This window comes from Rhizophagus irregularis, chromosome 26 (assembly GCF_026210795.1).
Source record: "Rhizophagus irregularis chromosome 26, complete sequence".
Classification (NCBI taxonomy): Eukaryota; Fungi; Glomeromycota; class Glomeromycetes; order Glomerales; family Glomeraceae; genus Rhizophagus; species Rhizophagus irregularis.
In genome coordinates this window covers 3,158,507-3,184,831 of record NC_089454.1, presented here as the reverse complement: position 1 = coordinate 3,184,831, position 26,325 = coordinate 3,158,507, and the positions used below count along the sequence as shown (strand labels likewise).

Below are 26,325 nucleotides of genomic sequence, written 5' to 3'. Positions count from 1 at the left end.
AATGTCAAGTTTGTCATTTTAACCAAAAAATATATACAGTATATATATATATATTATTTATTTATTTATTTTTATTAATCTATATAATTAATGTTACGATTGTCACGTCTAGACCTCTATATTAATAATTTTGAATTGTATAATGTATTGCGTTGGTAATGTTTGAAAATTTTTTGTAATGTTATGTTAATTTTTAGACATTGCGCAGGAGAAAGGAAGGTGTGTTGAGTCAAGTATTCTATTCTTGGTATAACGACATTATTAATGATTTTTTTCTTTTGAATAAGATGAGAAATATAGTTGACCATGCTGTGTACTTTGGAGAGTGTTGTATTCTTACTATCATCGGCGCTTAAATAAACGCCCAAGATACGAGTACCTTTTTAAGAGGTAGTATTTCTATCACGATTATGTCTTGACCAAAGGTGATTGGGTAAGTTGGTGTTGAAGCAACTGACTTGTTTTTCGTTAAGAGTTTTGTTTTATCTTTGTTGGTTTTTATATTTGCAAGCTGATAAAAATCGTCAGTTATTTTAAGGTTTTGTTCAAGATTTTCAAGGTTGTCAGTTAACCAGGTTATGTCGTCTAAGTAGCTTTGAACTTTGATTTCAAAGTTTTTGGCTAAAATTATCACATCGGGGAAATCGGATGGAATTTTTATGGGCAAAGTGGAGACGTATGCGATGCCTGAATGAGGTGATTGATTGATTGCTTCAAACATTGGATTGTAGTAAATTACCCACAGAAGGGGCAAATGGATTCGCCTTGGTCTGTACCATTGATAATATCGTACGGTCGCCAAGCCAATCTTGGAATAAATTTCTATTCTTTCAGTTGGTGAAGAGATTAATGATAAAGGTAATCAATATTGTCGGTATTTGGATTTGTTTGAGTGTGTCATTATGTATAAATATTTTTTGAGAAATTTAGCCGCTGTGATGGCTGATTGTATAGTTAAAAATGATTTCCATGCAAGAAGTTCCTTGAATTCCTGCCCTATTGTTTGGTTGTAGAACACTCTAATCACTCAAATATTTATTCAGTCATGCGTTAATAATCTTTACTAGGACTGTCAAGCAGAACGATTGGTCGAGTATGTTGGATATCGTTGTCCCATCAAGTGGGGATAGAGTAACGCTTCTTGCCAGGATGAAGGAATGACACCGTTTTTCTAAAATGAAGTTATAAAATTCACCAGATTATGATGGAAAGAAGTGATTAACATAAAAAATATCCATTTTTGCAGAAAATGCTCGACAAATGATTATCTGGGTGTTAATGTTGCACTATCCTTTCTACTTATAATCGCGTCCATGTTAGGTTTCTAACTGGAACCCATTAATAAAAATAAAAATAAAAATGTTGCACTATCCTTTAATGTTACATCATAATTACTATTATTATTAATGTTTATCACCATGCGGGTCTTTGATTTTCATATTTGTTTCATAACGAAATGATCTACATCACGTGATCATATCATTCTTTCATGATTATAAAATATATTAAATGATCCTATCAAAAAATATTAACAAATGGATCCCCTTAGAAATATCGAATAGAAGAATAAAATAAATAGGCCTACTAACTAATATATATATATATAATATATATACATATTATTCATTACATGCATATCAAAATTGAACATATTTAACATAATTAAAAAGCTTCCAACTCTCCTAATAAATCTATTTCTCGTTATTATTAACAAGTGTATACTTTCCATTTAAAAACATTTCCATGAAAGTGCCAACAGGCATCTTGATCATTTGTGAACGGTCCACGTGTTTTTACCTCTTCAAATGAGATTAATCCAAAATGAAGGTAATACGAACTAATGTCGTCAGGTATAGTCAAATGGAAGCCTTTATGAGAAATTGACCAATTCGAAGTAATTTTCTTGCCATCTTCTGTTATGGCATCAACTCCAGCCCATGTGCCCCATTCCAATTTGTTATGGATCCATACTGTATGGCCTGTATATACAATACATTATAACTAATCAATAATATTGTGAGAATTACTGCTATGATTATTCAAAAATTTACCTTCAATGGGCGACATAAAAGCTATTAGACTAAAGATGATTGAAATAATTAAAGCAAGAAGGGGACGAGACTTCATGGCAAATACACAATATAGTTTGTGGGTTCGATAAAAGTTTTTTTTAAATGAATATGTTTCTAATTATTTTGGATTCTAAGATTTATTTTTGGTGTATTTATTAAAAATTTGCAGCTTATCTTCAAATGTTACTTTAAATAATTAAACGGCAAAATATCCTTTTATTTATTCATTCTATATTATTTTCGTTCGTGCTAAGTCATTCATTAAATAATTTTTCATATATGATTATCTTTATGCTAAGAACACATCCAGAAATTATCATTACATCATGTCATATTATTTCCATTTAAGACGCAATTTTTAATTACATTTAATAATTAAATGACACTCTGACATCATAATTCCAAAAACAACTCATTTATCATAAATTTTTATAATAATAAAATTAAGTAAGCATAGTATTTATCCCTATAAAAAATTTTATTCGTTATTTCTGTAAAAACTTCGTAAAAATGATAAATCGATAAATTCCGTGATATAAGGTTATTAATTCCAGCCTTTTACGAAAAAAAAAAAATGGAATATAAAAAATGAATCGACTTTTTTTACAGGGTATGAAGATACCAGGAGATCCTCTCTATTTTTTTTTAAAAAAAATCATTTTATCTTGGAGAAAAGTAACACATTTACCTCACCGAAAAATTTATTAGCTGCGCCTCACTCCTTACAAAAGCGTCAATATTATGTCGATCGGCAAAAGAGGTTTCAGTAAAATGAGTGAAATACGGAAAAAAATGATGATCACTTATATAACTATGTGATTTTGGACTTCGTCCCCCAGACATAATATTTATTATTATTATAACTAGAAATACGTTTGACACCAGAAACTTCGTCCCCGGATAATTTTATTGGCAATATTGATGATTTAATGGGTTAACTAATATCCATGTTTATCATTAAATTTTAAAAAGTTTGATTATACCGATTCCTTAAAGTTAAAAGAAATAAGATAAAATAAAAAGAATAAAATGAAAATGAAAAAATAAAATGAGAGTGAAAAAAAAATAAAATGAAAAATGAAAAATGAAAATGAAAACAAAATAAAACGAAAATGAAATAATAAAAAAGCCTAAAAAGGGTAATCTGGACTCTAGGAGGACTTGGTCTCTTCCAGAAAAAAAAAAATATTTATTGTTGTTCAAATACTGTGGCTTTTTGATACGAGAAATTTCAAGTATTTAAAGTAATTTGACCGTCCCAAATTTCTTGTAATGCTTTGAAATACTATTAATTATCTTGATCTTAAAGTTATAGCTATTTCAAGAATAAACAATTTCTATTCTGATGACTTTTGTATACAAGCAATCCTGTTATGAAAAAAAAGTATGAATATTTATAAGAGCTTGTAGTTAATTTTGTAATTAATATAATTTCAGGATCATCTTGATAATTTAATTGTGGTTGAGATGAGAGATTAGTATCAATTGAATTTTTATTGATAAAATTATATAAGAAAAAATTTATAAAAAATGATTTCATCATTTAAATTATTTGGAACGTCCAAAGTGTTATAATCACATAATCATCATTAATGTATGACTAAAAACAACATATTTATTGTCACATGATATACTACTAGTGTTCCGAAAGGGTCGAATCGGGTCGGGTTTGAGGATGTAGAGGATGTATTCGAACTCGACCCGAGTATAAAAACCAACCCGTACAAATACCCGGGTTAATATTTACATGACCTGACCCCTGACCCGACCCGATATAGTTTAACCCCCGGATAACTCGGGTCCAAATAAAATTTTCAGATGTTTAAATATATAATTTTATTAAATCCTCCTTACGCCCAGCCTGATTTCAAACATATACACGCGTGATTTGTATTTGGTTTTAATTGCTTCTTTTGGCCGGTTCCTCCAGAAAATATCTTCAACTGTAACACTTTTAATTACAGGTAAAAAATAAATTTGACCAATTTTAATATTATTCAATGATTACAAGATAATCTCTTACCATTGCTGCTAGGTGTGAAACTGTGAATACTTTACTATATTTAACTAGTATATTTTCATAACGAATTAATAAAATCTAATAATATATACTAGTTATTATTAAACATAGACCTTCCATCATAGTAAAACATCTTGATTTCGAACTGCTCAAGGGTTATAGACTCTTAAATAAGTTCGTTTTCCAAGAGTTAATTTCTCAGCCTCACTCATTTTATACATAAACAAAGTTAGAAATTAAAAATCGTGTAACGTAAACGTTTGTAAATATTTTAAATATAAATATTTGATTAAACCCGGGTCAACCCGGGTCAACCCGGGTCAAGCAAAGGTGTGACCCTGATCCGACGGGTCGGGTTGAATATAAGACTCGTGTCAAATAATGATAAACCCGATTCGGATTTTAAACACGGGTCGGGTCAAATGACCTGGGTTTGACCCGACCCTTTCGGAACACTATATACTACACACCGTACTAACAATCCGCAGTAAACGCGAGGACCACGGGCGGCCTCAACGGAAAGTACTCTTCTTAACTTCCCCGACCTCAGAGAGTCGACATATAAAATTATTATTTTTTTTTTCAATAAACGAATCATTATTTTGTACCGGCCAACGGTGAGTTGGAATCTGTCACGTTATTAGACACTAAATCCAACTTTAGCCAATTACACATAACAAACAATCCTTAAATTGAGACCATGTGATGTCTAATACATGTTAAATACTTACTATAAGATGAGATTTATTTTTAGGAAAATCATTTTGCGATTTATTTTTTTTTTCAAAAAAAAAAAAGAAAAAAAATTGAAAAAGATAACAAGAAATATAAAGTCGGAATGGGAGCAACGAAGCGTCGAAGCGTTCTACAGTGATACAAGTCACATGCTATCATTATATGATGTTGATACATGCTAAAATATACGTGATACAAGACTTTATACTTGCCCTACTCGCCCTACTCTTACGTACAATAATATAATTCATACGATCAAAAATTTGAATAAACGAAGAATTAAAAAGACTTTATTAATAATGGTTTTTCCTTAACTGAAACTTAATAATGATTAAATTTAAAATCAAACGGTTCAAGATATCGTTTAAGAAATAATTTGGGAACAACTCAAGTAATATATATATTTTAACATTAATACATTTTATGATCGTACATTAAATTTTTTTTTTTCATAACGTATTCGATTATAATAAGAAATTGAGATTCACGAATATATTAGCAGATAAACACAAATTATAAGATTTCTGGACTGACTCCAATGAATAGTTAGATATTTGCCATCACATGAACGACATATTTTGCGTTGGTTTAGTGTTTCACAGTTTCTTCTTTTACAATACTTAAAATAGTATATATTTTAATTAACTATTCATATTTTTCATTTTTATTATATACTTATATACAATAAACAAATAACATAAGCCTTTATATCGTTTAGTAAATTTATCTAATTATTTGAATAAGCTCATAAACTTAAATATAAACTTTTTATTATTTGTAGTATTTCATTATAAAGTTTTTTTAAGCTTTGTAAAGTTTAATTTGTGTTTTTTTTTCGTACTGTCTATATGAATTTATACTCAAACCTTATATTTAATCGACTCAATTGAAAAAAAAATCAATTATTTCAAAGGTTAACAAAAAAACTGATTCTTGCAATTAACCAACGAATGATCCGCGAAAGCCCCTTAAAAAAAATTCTTTTGTTTTAATGATAAAAGTAATAGTATTATTTTTTTTAGAACAAATATCATATTCGACACTTAATATCAGATGCAATGTTGTCGATATATTTGCATATCCCATACATAATACGATAACGGTCATAATGTGAAATTTTAACGCACAAACTTTGTTTGTTGCCATTTATTATGAATATAGTACCTCGATTTTGCCTTGTTATTTTTCTTAAGTTTTAACAACCATCACTTCTAAATAGTCGTTACTATTACTTTATTACTTTTATTACTTACGAAATAACAGAAAAACCTCTTACACATTGCATTTTAATATTCTTTCGTTGATATTTTTTTCCTTATTATTTTTACATAGTTTATTAAAGAATTAATTCCTTTTCTACACATTGCATTGTTAATTTTTAATATTCCCGAGCAGACACGCTTTTAAAATAAGTTTCACTAATTAAATACGTCACAAAACGTTCCAGCACGTGACATGAAAAAAAAATAACGCAGTGCGACTACATGTGATGAATAGTCCCACAGATACTGGAAAACGCAGAAGGATGTAACAGTGATGACAAATAAAAATCTATTGTTAGAAGCGGGAGAGGGATGACTGATTAATTCACCCGTTGTACAACAATTAAACCATTAACAATATTTATTGTTAAAAATGATAAAATCAATTGTAGTTTTGATTTACGGGACGCTTTTTTAAGTTTGATCATATGACTAAGTTGCAGGAACTTGCAGCTATTTTTTAAAAAATTTATGTAATAAAAAATATTTTCTATAAAAAAATTTTCTCCGATAAATGATCATTTTTTATAGTTTTTATTCCAAAAAAAAACTCCGATGTGGGATAAATTTTCTAAAAATTTTTTTATTGGGATTGGACATCATTTTTGAAAGATAGAACCATTGAAAAAATGAAGCGCAGCAGAAGGATAATTTTTAATTTATAGTAAAAATAAAAAAAATTTCATTTTTATTATTTTTAAAAAATGAGTAAATAAATAATACAAAAATATAAAAAATTAAATCGATATTCAAAATTACAAATAAAATTTTTAAAATTACAAAGATACTTTTTAAATAAAATTCAAATTATTTATAAAAAAAAAAATAATTAGAACCAGGCCATTTATGTAATAACCGAAATCGTTAAGTCGTTTGTACTCGTTCATAAAAGAATTTTTTCGTTTACATTATAGAACATGAGTTTGTGGGATTACCAGGTTTTTCTGTTACTTCGGAAGTAACGATAACAATTGGTTTACAGGTAATAATTGTTGGATTCATTTTTGATTAAATTTATTTGAGGAAAGATTTTTTAAGAATTTGATTAATTTGTTTAGTTGATTTTTTTTTCTTTTCCTTTTTGAACTTTTATTTTTTTTTTTGATGAGATTTTACAAGGCGGGTCAAAGCGTATTTATAATAAATCGAACAAACCAAATTTTAGGCGTTATAAAACATCTATTATCATCATAGAGTATTAGAATTTTACACTGTTTCTTATTATATGATTTTATTTCATTATTATTTTTTTCCCTATGTATTGTATTGTTCTAGTTTTAAGATTCTTCCCTTAATGTTTCGAAGTTTTTAAAACATAAATCAAACCATATCGGGTATATCCTTTTTTAGAAATGATTTAAAGATTGGTAAATCTATTATTACAATAGTATTTCATGTGTTACATCAGCCGTATCCGTATTCCGTAAAATTGATCGTACAAATTAAAATTTTGGTTAGTTTAGACTTTTTTACCTTTATTTGTACATGTTTTTGAAACTAAATAATTTTTTTGCTTACATCCATTATCGTGTTACAATTGATACATCTTTTGTGATAACGATAAATTTATTTTGAGGCTATGTGGCCATGTAAAAGTGAAAGTCGTAATATGTAATTGTTAACCGGCGGCTTAATATAATATTTATTATTAATTATAAATAATTTATTTGTAAATTTTAGATAATGTACAATATTATTTCATCCGAAAGAATTTTTTATCTTAAATCATCTTATTTTTTTTAAAAAAAAAAAATGGACAAAATAATAATTAAATAATAATAAATATTATTTCGAGATAAAAGAGGAACAATTAATAAAGTTTACAAAAAATACAATATAACAAGGTTTCAACAAAAAATTAGAAAACTTTATTTTTATTTTTTTATGTAACATTAAAAAAAATTTTTTTTTTATTTTGATTGTATAATAAAATCGGAAAAAAAAAATATTATATACAAATATTAACTAAAACAATTGAATTTATATTTAGGAATAATATTGATAAAATGTATTTTTTTTTTATAAAATCATTTAAAATAAAATTTAAAAAACTTTAAAATCTTTAATTGTAATAATAACAGGTTAAAAGTAAAATAAAAATTTCATTAAAAATTTTATGAAAATCATCATCTTTATTTTTATTTGGATTATTATTTTTGGATTAAATGGATTAAATGGATTAAATGAAAAAAATTGATTTATAATACTTTAGAGGTAATAATGAACTTGGTTACTTGGTGATTGTTCAGATTATTTTGATTGTTGTTTTGAATAATTTTTTAAAAATGGCTTTTTTTTGTTTTTTAAAATTTTTTTTTTTTAAAGTTTATATTGTTATCTGTTATTATTTCTGTTATTATTTGATAATGATTTAATGGGCGATATGAAATTAATATTATTATCGATCATCATAAATATCATAATTTCATTCTCTCTCTATTAGTCTCTCAATTAATCTCTTAATTAGTCTCTTTATAACATACCCCTTAGTTTCAAATATATATTATTAACCATTTTTAGAATTTGAACAATCATTTTTATAAAATGACGTCCATGATTGGTACATTACCGTTTTTCAAAATGGTTGAAATTGATGTCGATCATGACAAAAAAAACAAAGAAATTTCTAAAAACATAAAATGTGTAATGTAACGTGATATAATTATATAATGTAAATCATTAGAACACACTTTTTCGTTCTTGAAAAGGATGATCAAAGATTAAACAATATTACGTTTTATTGCTAATCATTTATTTTTGTACTGTTACCTTTTATAAGGTTTTTAGAAAGTGTTATTCTATGATCCAGATTGTTTGTCACTTAACGTATCACTAACCTGAGTCCGTCAAAAAAACGGCACATTATTTCCTAATTACTAATACAATAAAATATATACCGTACTCACACTGTACATTTTGTTACATTTGTTGTGGGAAGGGGGCGATTTCGAAACTTGACGAATTCAGATTGTCAAATTTTTGAAACTTCCGAAATTTCCGAAATTTCTGAAACATGCCAAATTGCCAATACTAATAAAGCTTATCGAAATTAACGAACCCTATCAAAACTTCTTATTAGCTAAATTATTTAATAAAATCAATTGTATAAAGTTTTGTTAATATTGAAAAATTTACAAAGTGGTTGCATTACGTATTCTATTAATAAAATAAGGGTATTGGTAAATAGAGTGTTACTATCATCTGTATTAAAGTTGACAAGTGAAATTAAAAATAATAGTGGCAAATCTTACTTCTTTTTAATAGTGACTTGGCAACATTCCAGTAAATGATAATTTTTTCCTTCAAAATATTTAAATATTTCGAGTCCGACGATAAGACTAACAAAAATGATTTGCTTCATGTGACTTTAAAATATTCGATTCAATTGGTTAGTTTATTATATCACATGATCCAAGAAGTTTCGTTAATATCGGAAAATTTTGGCAATTTCACCTTAGTACCGACCTTTCGAAACTTTACAACTTGAAGGATGAAATGTTTCGACCTTTTTATTTCACCCACAACATTTATTGAACAGTTTCATTGATATAACGAATTTTGATATAACGAATTATTTAGTACAACGAATTTTCACTGTGGTACGGATTTTGATATATAAAAAAAGATCTTACTATACCGAATTTTACTAATTAAATGCTGTATACCGTTTAACGAAGTAAAGTGTATAAACAGTATATACAAAATGAGTCACATTGTAACGAATTTTATATTTATAACGACACATTATATTATTTACATAAATTAAACGAATATAAAATGGTTACTACTTGTGACAATAGAATATAGGTAAAATTTATAAAAGAAAATAAATCAAAAAGTAAGTTAGTTATATTTCAGCGTATGTGATTTTCACCGTGTGACGTGAAATCATTCACGTTATATAATTTTCAATTGTAATGCGATATACCGCAATATACAAAATTTCCCTTATTATACCAGGTTTTCCCATAATAATAACGAATTTTCTTATAACGAAGGTCAGATCGGCCCGGACACAAAATTCGTTATAACGAGAGCCGACTGTAATTAGATTTTCATACCATTAGTGGGCTATAAATAAACTCATGACTGATTTTAAAATAGTGTGATCTTAACTCTTAAGAGTCTATAGCGTATAGATCTTTGGGCAATACTTTGCTGTTTTTGATTTTAGCAATTTGACGGCCTGTGTTTACACCACGTAAACATTACATATAGTTTAATCTCGCCTGTCGTTTTAAATACCAACAGCGTCTTATTACACGGTGATTACTTTAGACAATTCATTACTATAATCCAAAACCTAATGAAATATCTGGATAAAATGATATCGATGATCGAAAAAAATTAGCTTACTCGCTCAAAAACTGGATAAATATCACGTTATTTAAGGATCATTCTTCATTCCTTCGTTCGACTGGATAATTCAATACTAATTTTAGCCCGAATTATAAATTTTGATCGATTAATTGATCGACATTTGTTAGCCAGACAAATATTTGTGAGTATAAATTAAATAAATTAAATACCCATTATATTGATTTCTGACAATTATTAAAATTTAAGTAGCTGCAAATTATAGAATAAAAACTATTCTTTTATTTATGATAATAAATAGTATGACCGAACAATTATGTCATTAATAATATTAATTTGATAAATTAAATTTAAAACTAATTACAAAATAAATTTTTTAAATATTTGATAAGATCATTATATTATGAAAAAAAAAACAAATAATTCGAATAAATATTAAAGGGAAAAATTTCAAGAATTTAACTATTCTCTTTTATATATTTGCCAAGTTTATCAATACTCTTGCCCATGGCATTAGAGATTGCAATATATTGGACTGAAAGTGACTTATATTTTTTATTCCATTTTTCAAGAAATTCTGGTACATCAGTTCCATCCTTTTCAGCAGCTTCTTTTATTTCTTTATGAAATGATGGGATTGCTTCACCGTACGCTTTTTCGACCTTTTTCACCTTATTGTTAAGGCTTTCATATAAATCCTTGAATTTAACCCCAGTAGTAACTACGTTGTTTCCTAATTTTCTTCTTTCAAGGATGGGGTTTGCAGAAGCAATGGCAACGACAAATACCAAAAAAATGATTAAGACTGATGCGAATTTCATGATTGTAATTTTTTTTAAAAAAAAAAAAATAAAGAGTGCGGAAATTATATAATGATGAGAGCTCGGCTCTAATCAAGTAAATTTATTAATAAAGATTTAAATTATATTATATTTTTAGGTATGAAGAATTGGTGGTTTTATAGAGAATTTTTTTAAAAAAGGAGTTCAAAAAAAAATTCCTTATTTTATTTTGTAATTTAGTTTCATTTAAAATTAATCAAATTGGTTATTAGTACGAAAAAAAATTTTAGTTTTCATAGATGATTTACAGTACATAAGCCGAAAATCCTTCAAAGATTCACAATCATACTCGTTTTATAATTTTTCCATCTTTTTAGAAATTCTTTTCTATAAATGATAATTTCTAATTTATCAAATTTTAAATTTTTTTTTTTAGGAGTTTGTCATTTATACTTTTATAGATAGGATTTTACTAAAATGATTCACATAATTTAAGCTTACCGATAATCCTTATATCCACATTTTAAAATTGCTATATTAGGAATTTTAGATGTTTGAATTTCCATACACTTTTGTTCCGAATTTTTTCGGATTGAACATCAATACATCATTATCATCAAAAATGTAAAATTAAAGGCATGAAATAATCTTTTGGTTAAAAACAGTCAGCGAAATGATTTATCAGGAAAACGTTTGTGGATAAAAATGTGTTAATGGATATTCCTTAATATGAAGATCTTCATTTTCGTGATTTACATTAATTGTATCATGAATGAAGCTAATAAGGCAACAAAAAAGCATTATCACATTCTTCCACACTTTTTTTTTCTTGATCTGTTTGCATGAAACATTGAAATATGGAGTAACACGAGTAATGGATAAGTGATCTTCAGAACTATCAATCCTTTTTTTTTCTCATTATATATATATGACATTTATATTTAACATATGATCTTGTATCATTTATTTGAATAATGTTAATATTACAATTACCTCCCTTTTTTTTGAAACACTTCAAGAAAAATTTGGTTTTTTCTAAAGTAAGTTCCGAAATAATCTTTTATTATTTTCAAAAACAATAAATAAATTTTTTTCTTTTTTAAAAAAGAAAATAGAAAGAATAATTTAAGAGTTATAAGAGCGTAAAAAATATATCAATATAATAAAGTATGGTTTTCTTTTAATTTGTAGTGGTTTTCTTTTAATTTTAGGTTTATTTTAAATTATTTTATTTTTATTACCTTATTAATATTATTTTTTTTACCTTATTAAAAAAAAAAATTTTTTTCAACTTTGTTTTTTTGTAATATATTTTATAGCCAATAATAAAAAAAAATGAATTTATTCTGTATTACATATTCAAGCGGTTTCAAGGTCTCATTAGAATAGCAAAAAAAAAAAAAAAAAATTTTTTTTTTTTACTATAATTTACGTTTAAATATTCGTATAAATAATTTGAAAGTAAACGAATATCATTAATCTTCAACTTATAAATATAAACACGATGAATATATATATATATATTTGATTTTCGTATATATTTTACCTTTTTTTTATAAAAAAAAAAAAGAAAGAAAGAGTATGATATGTAGGTGGTATCCGATCAAAATCTCGAGAGTCAACTTGCACGACTAACACAAGATCGACAACAAAATCTCGACAATCCAAATCCAAAATCTCGACAAGTCATTATATATCGACAATTTTGTGATGTATGTTCTAATAAAAAAATTTGTTGCAATATGTAATATTTAGTTTAAATGTGTTATAATTTGTCAGGATTTTGACTTGTCAGGATATTATTGGATTGTCGAGATTTTGTGGTCGGTCTTGTCAGTCGCTCAAATGATTTTCGAAATTTCTTACCAAAACCATGTAGGAATAGGAATGACTAGTCAATACTAGGTCAACAAAACCTGGTCCTAAATTATCATGAATAAGTCCAAGGATTTAATACTGGGTTAGTTTGCTAGTTTTATAAAAATAAATGTTTCGGCATTTATTTTTATGTACGTGATTCAAAAAAGAATTGAAAAAGTGTTAAAATAAAGAGAAAATCTTAAATGTCCACATGACACTAAAAATTTGTTCAGAGTGTCACAATGTCACATGATAAAAGAACTTTGCTTATACGGCCACTATTTTTTATTCGTCCGAGTAGAAATATAAATATTCACTATGTCCACGTCCAGATACTCTCGTTGGTGATGACGCAAAAAAGATTCCACCCTTCGTACCAGGTAAGATAGGAGGTCATGCCTTTACTCCGCTCGCTAGGAAAGCTACAATTTCTGAACTGCTTATTTTTACAGGGAGGAGAAAATCGGTGACGACGATGAAGACTTCCGATACTGCTTAGTTGTGATTAAACGCAATAGGTCCGGCCAAATCAAGTAACGAGGCTGTGCGTTATTCATGTATCGAAGAAATATTAAGAGAATCGTTAAGAAAAAAATCTCTCTAGAACTGCAGTTCGAAGTTGTTGGTAAAGAAGCAACAGGACGGTCGATTACGGAATCAAAAGAATAGTAGACTCGTTAAACGAAGAACTTATTTGCATTACTGAAGGGAAGCAGAATCAAGAAGCCTTGGGTATCATGCAAAATGTGTTGCAACCTTCTACACGAACAAGAAAAAACGAAAGGCATCTACTCCAGAGAGGATTTATTACACGAAAGCTGACTATCATATTGCCCTTACCGAATAATGTTGTGGAACTTCCTCGAGGTGTGAAGAGATTTGTGGAAGTGATCGCAGGTTTGTCAAAGGATAGGATATAGGCTGAGTTGATCCCGATTTTATCCCGATTTTATCGATTTTGGGATGAACCGCGATTTTTGATAAAATTTCACGATATTTAAATCTGATTGAATGGCTGATTATGATTTTGCTGAAACTCTGGCCAAAATAATTCCGGCTAAAATTATGGCCTTCGTCTTTAGAATTAGGCCGAAATTACGTTAATTTCAGCCAATCACGATTTTTGGGTTTCACTAACATTTTTCCCCAATGTCGGTCCTTACTCTATTTACCAAATTATCTAACATTTACGTCATATAACAGAGAAATAAGCGGTATATTTGGGTTTTGAAAATATCAATATGGGCAGGTTTGCTGCCTTTGGTTCATCGACATAGTAAAATATTTTTGTGTAATGTCAAATTGATCAACATACACGGGATTTTATATCAGGTGAATCTGCAAACCAATAACAAATATTTTTTTGATTTTACCTTACGTCGAGACAAAAAAACTTAATATAAAAACCCGTTTTAACCCATCTAACATAGTCAACGACCCATCTAACTTACAGTGGGTCATTTTATAAGTTGTATGATTAGTTATAGTAAAAAGTTTTTTTTTATTTTTAAGCTTGTTTTTCTATTCCTATTTCTTTCTTTTTTGTTATTTTTTTCTTAACAAAAACTTGTTCTAATATTTTCTTATATACAAAGATATTTTCGAAGATAAACATTGAAAGAAGCTAAAATTGGCTTCTTTAATACTCTTTATATTTTTTTACTTTTCTATAGTAGAGAATTGTTTAAATAATTTTTAATTAGGGTGGCTTAGCATTAGCACGTGATATTACGGATGAGAATTTGTCATCAGCGAACAATTACTGGAATGATATACGTTCTAAGATTAATGAAGCTTCGTATTTGTCTACAGTATTACGTTTTAGCACTTTTCCCAGTTTTGATGATTGACCGGAATTTAATATTGTTGCTCCATATTGCTCCATACCTGTCTATTACGCCCTATTAGTGGCGCGATTGACATGATCAAGAAAACGTCGGTTATAGCGCTTATTATTTTTAATAGTGATATTATTCTTTTTTCCGGTTATTAATGAAAAAAATAATCTTTTTCATTGTGTACTTTTGGTGTTTCAATTCTTCAATACAGTAGTTTATTATCTTCTCAATGATTGTTGTTAATGTCTTTATTGTCTTTTCCTTAACGTACATTTGATATCATTTTTAAAGCTCGGTTAGTCTATTTATTCTACGTAAAAAATATAATAGTATATTGACATAACAAAAACGATGTATGTTCATTAAAAGAAATCGCTCCGCATAAAATTGGAAATAAAATTTAAACGTATTTCATCTACTTATCTGTGCTTATTTGATTCAAGGTTCGTTTAAGTTTGCTCTAAAAATCATACGTAGAGACGACCTAATCGATTTTTTTATTTTAAATTTTAGATGTACTTAATAAATTTTAACGAAAATATTTCATTTATGGCGACTACCTCATATTTCCTTATCGAGAAAATCTATGTTGATGCCATTATAAAAATCGATAACGAAAATTAAAGTACGCAACACAGAAATTAATGAAAAATTAACTGCGGAGATCAACAAAAATTAAACTGCGGAAAACGCACTACGTTTTCGTATCAGAGGCGTAGGGAATTCTCGATGTGATTAATATTATTGAGTTACGTTCACCTTTTGACTTTCAAAGTATGTTATGTAACTTTTGTTATATACCTCTGATAATTTTTTTTTTTTTGAAAGAAGACTATATTTCAATTAACAAAGTAAAAAAAGAATTTTCTCACACGAATCTAATTAGCAACTAATTATTTATACATGCTTTTATATAATCTTATTTTCATTAATTTGCGTCATTTGCAGTAAAAAAAATACAGTATTTAACCAATACACGTACTTTATATTTATGCTAAGTAAATTAATATTCGATAATAGAAGTATTTATAACTTACTATATTTAGTTTTTCATTAATAAAAAAAATTAATAGATTATGCAGTTTTTTCGTTAATATTAGAAAAGTTTATAGATCATGCAATTGATATGAAAAGTCGACGCCACCCAGTATTTATGATAATGTGAAATTATATGCAAGAATTATCTGAATTACGATACTTGTCCCAATGATCTAAAGCGTTGAAGACCTTTCTAAAAGAATCTTTGAAAACTTTTAGACTGTCTGGAAATGAAGCTTCGAAATTTTCCCTTGCTTCTTTAGGTTCAAGATGCTTTAGATATTCTCCTTTATGAAACTCTTTATTGCTCCTCTTCTTAAAACGTATCATTAACTCGATGTCCTCGACAGTCATGTTAACTGCTTGCAAAAAATTCTGCAATTCTGAAATACATTCTTTATCTCTTTGCCCATAATTTACACTTTCTTGTCTGATCTTGCTATAGATAGCGCTTTTCGCATTAGGCCAATCTCTAAATCTTACTTCAAGTTCTACAATAAAATCAGTAACGAAATCTCTGTAGACGGCTAGGGTTTCCATACTTTGCAACTTATTGATAACTTCTTCTAAGATATTCAGAATTTCCTTAGTGCCTTCTTTATATGCCTCCATGATCCCAAACATATGTTCTGAGGTAAAGTCTAGATTTCCCCAATTCTCTCCGCAATTATTCCAATTCTTTTCAAGAAAGTTATTCCACAACTCCTTTTTAGTAGAAAATCTTTGTACTGAGTTAGTGAGTTGTATAAATTTGTTTTAATGGCGTAAATTAGTAGTCAAGTTTTTGAAAGTATAAAGAAATTTTTTGTGGTTATTTGTTATCTATTATAACAAATAGTTTTTTATGGTTATTTATTCGTTTGAAAGTTACAGAGAAAGAGTTTTTATGATTATTTATCGACAGTCATGATCACGTGTTATTTGTATGACAATAGCAATTAATTACGCGTAATGCCGTAATGCCGTGTAAGCGGCAATACTATTTCCATTACATAATTTTTATCCCTTTATATAAAGTTTGTGCTTAGTAAGCTTTGATACTAGCTGCAGTCCTGCTGCGCCGATTGTGTTACGACGTGATGCTATGCGAAATTTATGAGTACTTTTTAGGGAGTACTAAAGTATCAGAATTTGGTAAATTAAATATGCAAAATTAATTACTTTCTTCAATAAATTCAATAAATGATTCTGGATGATTAAGAAACGAACTCATATACTGATATACAGTATGTTTTCAATCTTGATATAATAGGAGATGGGACTGAAAAGCTTGAAAGGTTATTCATTTTCTACTATTCATAGATATAAGATGTCATTCAATTGACACTCTAGGCAATTAAATTCGAAATTGATGGTCGAATCAGATTCGTGAAGCGAATTCCTTCGGGATTTATGCAGAACCTCTTAATTTGAAAACGAGATCAGTGTTTTATCTCTATAAAATTAACGAAAATATTCCCATTCATGGTATTTACTAGTCTTCAACTCTTCATAGAAATCGATTTTCGTTTTAAAACTCTGTTATTGACATGTGCATAGTCCATGATTACTTCAACTCTCAGCTTCTAACGCCACTCAACACAAATATGGGTCTTATGTTATCGAAGATTAAAAAATATAATATCGAAGAATCTCTTAATTAAATCAACAGAATTTAAAACATAGAATTGAGGTATGGATATGTTCTGCGGGTGGCTCACTAAAATGTTGACCAATTTCATCAGTAGCATTACGTATTTCTGTTTTTTGTGCTTCACCCTCAATTGATAAGCCTTTGTGTAAAAGACGTACAAGTTTTTCCTTGTCCGAAAAGGTAAATTGCACTTCCATATTCTTATGTTCATAAGAATTTTTAACTTTTTCCCAAATAGCTTCTTTAAGCTTGGTTTTTCTCGACAGTAATAGTGAAAGCTGTTCTAAGCCCTTCTTTCTTTTCAAGGCAATAAAGAGTAATGTCGGTCATTTCTTCGTGCATAGACTGTCCTATTTTTTAACATTACAGCTGTTTTCATAAGAAATAAATTTTTGAACCCGACCGCCGACCCACCGATCCGGTTCAGTTGTTATTTATTTTACAAATCAAATTATCAAATCAGGATCACGTGCCAAGCTAAAAATACCGGATCGGCAGATCGGGTTCAAAAATTTAGTTTGTCCCAGGTCTTATGAAAACAGCTGTAAAAAAAAATAATACAATCGGAAAACCCGATAACCTCCACGAAACTCATTTTGCAGAATTTTGATTGGTTCCTAAAAAAGTTTAACGATAAATAACGCTCAAGTTAATCGGATAACCAAACTCGCCTTTATTCAAGAGTATGTGCTGTTCCTAATAAGAAGAGAAAAAATAAGTTAACGATTATCGTTACCTTTATCAAAAATCACTTTATCTAAGGGACGCATACCCAGTCCAGATCAGCTGATCTTAGGTCCCGGATCAGTATAGACAAATCAAATCATAGAAAATCTTATAAAATGTAAATAAGATTCTTTTCCATAAATAATTCTAAATTTTTTTTAAATTACAAAAATATCATTTGAATAATTAATTGCAAAGGATAATGTGAAATGATAATGAAAAAATAAATTATAGATATTTAATCGTGAAAATCCCAATAAATATACTGCTACAAATTTTTTTCTCATTATATTGTAGAATAAATATTAACCATTTATTAATTTTAGCAGAATATTCATTAATGAGAAAAGTCCAAAAATCGTGATCAATATTACACAATTATTTATACATGTTTTACAATAAGATACAATTAGATTATGATCGTCCATATGACGAAACTTTGCATGTTAGTTAATTACATAATGACCAACAGGAAAAAATCACGTGCTTGTGACACAAATGTCTCAAACGTTAATGGTTCACCATAAAAAATTGTATAGAAATAAAACACGATACTTAAAATTCCTTTTAGAAGGATGTTTAAAAACAAATTGAAATTTGCTCGTTCTGCGCCTAACGCTATACTTGACAATCCTTATATATATGGATATCGAGATTTTTACGATAATCAACTCCAAGCCAAAATTACTGATTTTTGTATTCAACTTAACGACAATGGTCTATTAGGAAAAATTACTGAAATTCGTTTAAAATCTTACAGGATCAATTATGGACGTCGCGTCCATTGATAGAAAAACTTCCCTATAATCGTGTTCCGCATACACGAAAAAATAATTATATCCTTAATATGCTATTGTTATGTTATGATAATAATATTTCATTAGAGAATTTAGATAATAATATTTTTCCATCAATTAAAGGAGGTAAAATTCCTTTAGAAGACATTGTAGATAATGCATATTATTCTAAACATCGGGATAGACTTCGTGAAAAAAATATTTTATTTTTAGACCAAATTATTTTAGGTGATAAATCTCGTTTATTATTATGGAAAGAAATACTTATTAAGGCTTATGTTCCCATGTCTTCATGACAGAAAGTAGCTAAATGGTATACAGATATTAGAACTTTAATTACTTCTGACAGTGTTCATTTGAATTATAGTATAACACAATTATTTGGCATTCGTGTTGATAATATGGAAGAGGCTCGATCATATGATATTACTAAAAAAAACTGATCTTTAATAGCATTTTACAATCCTCAATTTAATTCTGTGGTTATTGGAAAAAATGAAACTTATATTACTTCCAAGAAAAAGAGGCGGAAGAAAGGTGTGAGAAAAGGGGGAGAGCGAAAGGGGAAGCAAGGGAAGGACGAAAGGGAAAGGAAAGGACAATAGGGGAAGGGAGGGGAAGGACGAAAGGACAGGGGAAAGTAGGGATGAAGTGAAATTCAAGGAGTAGATGAAACACAATGACTTGTTATTAAACATTTTCATACTGATATGTCACAATGTACTGACACACATATGTATATATATCAATGTATGGAATATGGATGTGCTGCTAACGCAGCTTTATCAACACACTCACCTTGCACTTTTTCTGCTAATTGGGAATGTTTAGTACCATTGTTGACTGATTCTCAATTTACATCTATTCAATCTACAAATTTAATCGAATTTAATATTTTTGACATTTTTGATTTTGCAAAAAAGAAATATGATATTATGCATCGAGCGTTAACGCAAAATCACGTGATTTCTCCACAATTACAAGATAATATAATTTTGGATTTATTAGATTCTTCAACTTCAAGAAATGACTTGTTAACTATACAACGAACATTAGCTCCTTTTGATAACAACGATTATTATATTTTTGAATTTTACACTGATGGATCTTTAATTGAATTAGGTACTGAACAGTGTAGTATTGGCTGCGCCTTCGCTCAGATTAGTGATTTGTTTGATATACCTCATGTCAAATTTTATTCTACTATTGATAAATGGCCTTCTGCGTACAGAGGAGAATTATTAGCTGTTCTTTTAGCATTAAGCGTTGTTCCAAAAAATAGCAAAGTTAGAATTAATACTGATTCGCTTAATGTGATTACACAATTTGAAAAGTTAAAGAAATCAAGATTTTCTCAAACTTCACGCGAATACTTTAAGGCTAATAATAATTTTTTATGGGCTATTTTATGTAGAATTATATTAACATTGAACTTGCATGTGGAAATGTTTAAGGTTGTTGCTCATGGTAATGATATGGATAATAATTATGTAGATAATTTGGCAAAAACTGCACATACTGATCAGGATCGCTATATAGTTTTTCGATGGGACGCTTGTATGATGAAAGTTCTTCCTTGTTGGAATGGGATTATTATTGAAAATAAGCTGTGCTCATTTTTGAAAAATATTTGCAACTACAAAGGCTTAGAAAAATTTATTAATTTGAACAGAAATTATAAATATCGAACATTAGAAGTTGATTGGACATCCACATTTAGTTGTTTAAATTGTGATATAAATAATAATGAAACTTCTGTTTCTTCTTCTAAAACGAAAGCTCAAAAAGTTCATTTAATAATTGAAGAATTTCCTACTATTGAACAGATGAAGAAATCGCTATTTGATTTATATGATGGATGGATGTGTCCTATATGTGGATTACATGACGAAACCTTTAATCATGTATGGACGTGTAGTGGTCATTATGATATCATTAACAATATTAGAGATAAAACTATTAATCATCTCTTGACTTGGATATTAGAATATAATGATAATATACAAGATTTCAATGCTCTCATGGCGCTTAATATATGGGATATTTCTTATGATCCTAACGTGTTTACTTTTATCGATCTTATTAAAGGAATTATACCTATGTTACTTTCAGATTTGTTGAGTTCTTGGACTACAAAGAAAAATGTTGTTGATGTCTTAATTCAAATGAGGCAGTTTATTTTTAATGAAATATTTGAAGAGGTTTGGATTCCAAGGTGTTCGCATTTGAAGGAATTTGAATGTTCTTTGGGATTGACTAAAAAGAAAAAATTAGATTTCAAAAGCGTTCGTTCGTTACCTATTAATAATAGTAGTAATAATAATCTTATTCATTATGATTCTTTAGATAGTATTAGGAATTATATTTATTTTGGCAAAAATATAATAGAATTTTATACCAATCTTACTTCATAGCGCCATCGTAGATTTTAGTAGTTTGATTTATATAATTTTATAGGGTCAATTTTACTTTCTTCTGCAGGGCGGGCTTCAACTTACCAAGTTTCGGCTAGTGTATGAGAGGTAGTGGGTTAATTAAAGAAATGGTTTTTAGGTGTAGTTGGTTATATCTTTAATAGTTGGTTATATCTTTAATAGTTGGTTATATCTTTAATAGTCTTGTGTTTAATTGCCCACCGTCAAAGTAGATTCTTCTGATAGTTTAGTTCATTTTTTTTATTTTACTTTTTCATTTTTGATATGTTTATAAAATTTGTATTCACTAACTATTACTGTTAAATAAAAATAAAAAATAAAAATAAAAATAAAAACACGATACTTAAAAAAAAATATATCATGATTACGCAATTATTTTGAGAAATAACCGGTTAATATCATTTCTCTATGCTGAAAATTACTAAAATTACTAATAATTAAAAATTTCAAGTTAAATAATTTTAGTTCTAAGGAAAATCTGATGACTGATCCTGCGGACCAAGTCCAGAAGACTAACATTCTATTAGGATAACAAACGAAAATAATGAATTTTATTGATAAATAATAAACTTTTTTTCATAAAAAGTTAACTGCGATCTGCATACGGTATGTGATTTTGTCATAAAAAAATTATGAAAGTTACTTTTGATGAAACTTTACTTTATCAAAAAATTTACCTTCGTTCTTTCCATTTTATTTCGTAGTTAATATTATGACGCAGAGTGCAGGAATGATCGACATTGTGGCACTTTAAATTTGGAAGCTCAATTCCTTTTTTATCCTTATTGACCAAAATATAAAGTAATACAAATAACGCCAATAAAATTTTTAATTTATTTTTAAACTTAAAAAAAACAATGATGAAACAAAGGAAATGAAACTCAAGTTTCAATGGAAACTAAATTTAGTAAATTAAATATTTCTGATAAAGTTTCTGATAAAGATTTAAAGATTCTAATTCAGAAAACATCATGGAATGAGTATCTTTCTTTCATTGGTATAACATACTGTGATCGTTATTTTTCACTTACATGTCGATGTTATACTAAAAAAAACTGCCGATCTGAAATAATTTAATTTTTTCGTACAAAATTATATTTTTTTTTTTATTTATTTCTTGCTAAAGTAGAATAGAATAAAAGATAAAATAATACTTTCATTCCCAAAGTTGCTAAATGAAAAGCTTCTCCTAATTAAATTTTTAATAATTTCACGTTCATTTATTTTTTGTAGTTATCATAATTGTAAAATTTGATCAACATAAATTGTTACTATAATAGTGATCTTCTAATTTTGGAATTTTAATTCCTTTTTTATCCTCATTTAATAAAGTACAATATAAAGGTAACGCAAAAAACGCCAATAAATCCAAATAATTTTTTTTTTTAAAAAAAAAAGGTTAAAATTGGACAAAAGAAGTGAAGCTCTAGTTACAATGGAAACTGAATTTAGTAAATTAAATATCTCTGATGAAAACTCTAATAAAGATTCTAATTTGGAAAACATCAGCCAAAAAAATTGTTCTTATTGCAATAAACCATTTACCAAAGAATTATGGTGTAAAGAATGTGATCCATTTAGAATGATTGAAGGTTGGACCAGCAGAAATAATGATATTGATAAATTTATCAAAGACATAATTTATGATGCAAGAAAGTCTAATGGTCGGTTTTATGATTTCAAAATTCTTGAGTGGGTACCATTTGATAGATTTGAGGACTTAAAACAAATTGGTGAAGGTGGATTTGCAAAAGTATATTCTGCAACATGGATTGATGGTAAAGTAAAATATTTCAAACAAGATGATGGAAGTTGGAAAAAAAGAGAATCAGAATCTATTAAAGTTGCTTTAAAAAGGTTAAATGGATCACAAAATATGTCAGCTGAGTATTTAAATGAGGTATGTTTAACTAATAAGATAAACATACATACATGTATTGTTAATGACATACTAATTTACTTTAGTTTTAATTTAAAATGAAAGCTTAAAATACATTGGAAATTTACTGTGTTGAGTGATTTTTTATTAAAATTTTATGGAATAACTAAAGATCCAGAAACTGAAGAATTTTTGATGATTTTAGATGTTGCACAGAAAGGAAATTTGAGAAGTTTTCTTTCAAGTAATTTCAATAAAATTTTATGGAATCATAAAATTGGACATTTATATTGGATTGCAAGTAATCTTGATGATTTACATGGATTAGGATATTTTCATAAAGATTTTCATAGTGGAAATATATTACAAATTAGTGATTATAAATCTTACATATCAGATTTTGGATTATCAGGACCATCAAATAAACAAAAATCAGATGATAAAATATGTGGAGTATTACCATATATTGCCCCAGAAGTTTTAAATAAAGAACCATATACATTTTCTTCAGATATTTACAGTTTTGGTGTAATTATGGCTGAATTATCTTCTGGAAAACCACCTTTTTATGAAAGAAAACATGATTTAAGTTTGGCATTAGAAATATGTAATGGACTCAGACCAGAATTTGGAAAAGGGACTCCTGAAATTTATAAAAAACTAGCTTATAAATGTATGAATGCTAATTCAAATCAAAGACCAACAGCCAAAGAATTATATGATATAATAAGTTTTTGGTATAATTCTTTTGATGAACATTATCAAGAAATAGAAAAATATGGTTATAAAGGAAAAGAAATTAAGGCTATATTTGAAGAAGCTGATAAAGAAATACCAAATATTTCAACTACATATAAAAAAATTTCTGATGCAATATATACTAGTAGATTATTTGCATTCAACAATTTAACAAAACCTGTTAATTCATCTATTATTACTTCATATCTTGATGATGATGAAAATAATGAAGGTATTATGTAAATTTTTTTATTACTCAAAAGTTAACCCTATAATCACTAATTTTATTGCTTTTTTAGATAATCAAGATTCTCAATTAGTTGATTTAGAAGTTTCTAGCTCATTATTACAATCAAAAGGTAAAAAACAATATGTTATATTATGTATTGTATGAATTATTTATTTATTAATTTTATATATTTTGTTCAAAATAACAGATGATATTAGTAATGAAAATAGCATTGTTAACTAAGTCATTTATTTTATGATATTTAAGCTTCTTTATTTATTCACTCAAAATTACAAGTATCGACCCGATTTAAAAGTCAAGTCGGGTCAAAATAACCCGGGTACTCGGATTATTCGGAGCATTAAAAATAACAGATTGTTAGTAATGAAAATAGCATTGTTAACTAAGTAATAATCAAACTGTTCATTTATTTTATGATATTTAAACTACTTTATTTAACATTACTTTTTTTGAATTATTGTTTATAATTTATATTTTTTTCCTCGATAATTTTTACTATCTGACATGTATTATACTTTATATTATTATAAAACGATAAATTGTTTATGACATCAATAAAATAAATTGCTAAAAATTGACCTCAAACAATATTCTCTTCTAATATAGTTTAATTCATACCAACTTTTTTTTTGTTGAACGGATTTTTACTAAAGGAATTCGTTATAAGGCTCAACGCGGTAGTGCTATATATTTTTGTTATATCTTATTTTAGAATAATAAAAAAATGGCAATTCAGTCAAATAAATTGCACGATGCATCAACCTTATTTAAATGATATTCATCATGTAATTAAATTAATAATGTTATCAAATTTATTTCGATATAATGTCATCATTATAATGTCGGTAGAGCTTGGACTCGAGTCAGGATGAGTCAACTCGAGTAAAACGAGTCAAGAATTTTTTTGACTCGAAGAGTACTCGAGTCCAGGACTCGAGTCAGGACTCGAGTTAACTCAAGTTAATTTGAGTCAAAAGTTAAAGTGCGGGCCAAAAAAATTATCCATAATTTTACCCAGACCGTTATAGTCATAGTGCCGGCAGGAATTACAAATAGGGTTCAGCCGGCACTATCAACCACGTGATCCCGGTTGACTCGAGTCAAGAAATTTCTGACTCGAGTGTGAGTTCAACTCGAGTCAACTCGAGTTACATGAGTGCGAGTCCAAGCTCTAAATGTCGGTATGAGGAAAAATCAAGAAATAAAAAGACCTATGATTGAGCTAAATATTAAATATTAAATTAAAATATAAAGATAATAATTTATGATAAAATTGTTACTGATACAATACAAATATTTTCTAAAAGTAATGTTTAATAAGTTTGATGAAATTTATTTATTTTATTTATTTTTTCTATTGATTAATTTATCACTTATTTGTGAAAGATCAAACAGTTAATATTTATAATAATATTCCTTTTTATAATGTTATTCTGATGAGACTAACATATATAATGGTGTAGTTAGCCGAAAAATTCAGCCGAAGGCGCAGTAAATTTTCGGCTAATAACACCCAGCCGAAAAAAATTCATGTTGATCTAGAATATTTTATTGGTTCAACATCTACTATTTTCGGCTGAATATTTTCGTCTAACTACACTTTTTAAATAATAGTGTAGTTAGCCGAAATATCAGAAGCGCAAAAAACACCAATATATAATATTCCAGGAGACCAAAGCGAACCAGCAAGACAAGGAGGCAACATCAAAATGTGATGATTTTATATATATTTAATATATTTAACTTATTTAATTTATAAAATATATAAAATTTTATAATCATTTATACTTTATTAAGCCATAATAAATGTTCAAACAAAATTTATAATTTCCATCAGCAGTTGTATCAGCACATATATAACCATTAAATTCATCTGGTAATAATAAACATGCACCTTCATCTATAACTATATCCTCAGATATATAAACATCTACATATGAAAG

General features: G+C 27.6%; 6 protein-coding genes across 6 annotated transcripts; 2 read left to right on the top strand and 4 right to left on the bottom strand.

Moving 5' to 3' along the window:
* Nucleotides 1-352: 352 nt before the first annotated feature.
* Nucleotides 353-721, bottom strand: OCT59_017852 (uncharacterized protein; the record flags this gene model as incomplete). Its single annotated transcript, XM_066137762.1, has 1 exon — nucleotides 353-721. The coding sequence occupies one exon, from the start codon at nucleotides 719-721 to the stop codon at nucleotides 353-355; it is 369 nt and encodes a 122-aa protein (XP_066004307.1).
* A 986-nt stretch (nucleotides 722-1,707) lies between these two features.
* OCT59_017851 (uncharacterized protein) lies at nucleotides 1,708-2,067 on the bottom strand (the record flags this gene model as incomplete). Its single annotated transcript, XM_066137761.1, has 2 exons — nucleotides 1,708-1,979; nucleotides 2,052-2,067. 2 exons carry the CDS (start codon nucleotides 2,065-2,067, stop codon nucleotides 1,708-1,710), a joined length of 288 nt encoding a protein of 95 aa, XP_066004306.1.
* An 8,797-nt stretch (nucleotides 2,068-10,864) lies between these two features.
* OCT59_017850 (uncharacterized protein) lies at nucleotides 10,865-11,227 on the bottom strand (the record flags this gene model as incomplete). Its single annotated transcript, XM_025320205.2, has 1 exon — nucleotides 10,865-11,227. One exon carries the CDS (start codon nucleotides 11,225-11,227, stop codon nucleotides 10,865-10,867), a length of 363 nt encoding a protein of 120 aa, XP_025171925.1.
* A 4,826-nt stretch (nucleotides 11,228-16,053) lies between these two features.
* On the bottom strand, nucleotides 16,054-16,536 carry OCT59_017849 (uncharacterized protein; the record flags this gene model as incomplete). The annotated part of the gene is made up of 1 exon (XM_025327312.2): nucleotides 16,054-16,536. One exon carries the CDS (start codon nucleotides 16,534-16,536, stop codon nucleotides 16,054-16,056), a length of 483 nt encoding a protein of 160 aa, XP_025171924.2.
* Nucleotides 16,537-22,950: 6,414 nt separating this feature from the next.
* Nucleotides 22,951-23,486, top strand: OCT59_017848 (uncharacterized protein; the record flags this gene model as incomplete). The annotated part of the gene is made up of 2 exons (XM_066137760.1): nucleotides 22,951-23,415; nucleotides 23,481-23,486. 2 exons carry the CDS (start codon nucleotides 22,951-22,953, stop codon nucleotides 23,484-23,486), a joined length of 471 nt encoding a protein of 156 aa, XP_066004305.1.
* A 583-nt stretch (nucleotides 23,487-24,069) lies between these two features.
* Nucleotides 24,070-24,604, top strand: OCT59_017847 (uncharacterized protein; the record flags this gene model as incomplete). The annotated part of the gene is made up of 3 exons (XM_025330635.2): nucleotides 24,070-24,364; nucleotides 24,432-24,491; nucleotides 24,570-24,604. 3 exons carry the CDS (start codon nucleotides 24,070-24,072, stop codon nucleotides 24,602-24,604), a joined length of 390 nt encoding a protein of 129 aa, XP_025171923.2.
* Nucleotides 24,605-26,325: the final 1,721 nt, after the last annotated feature.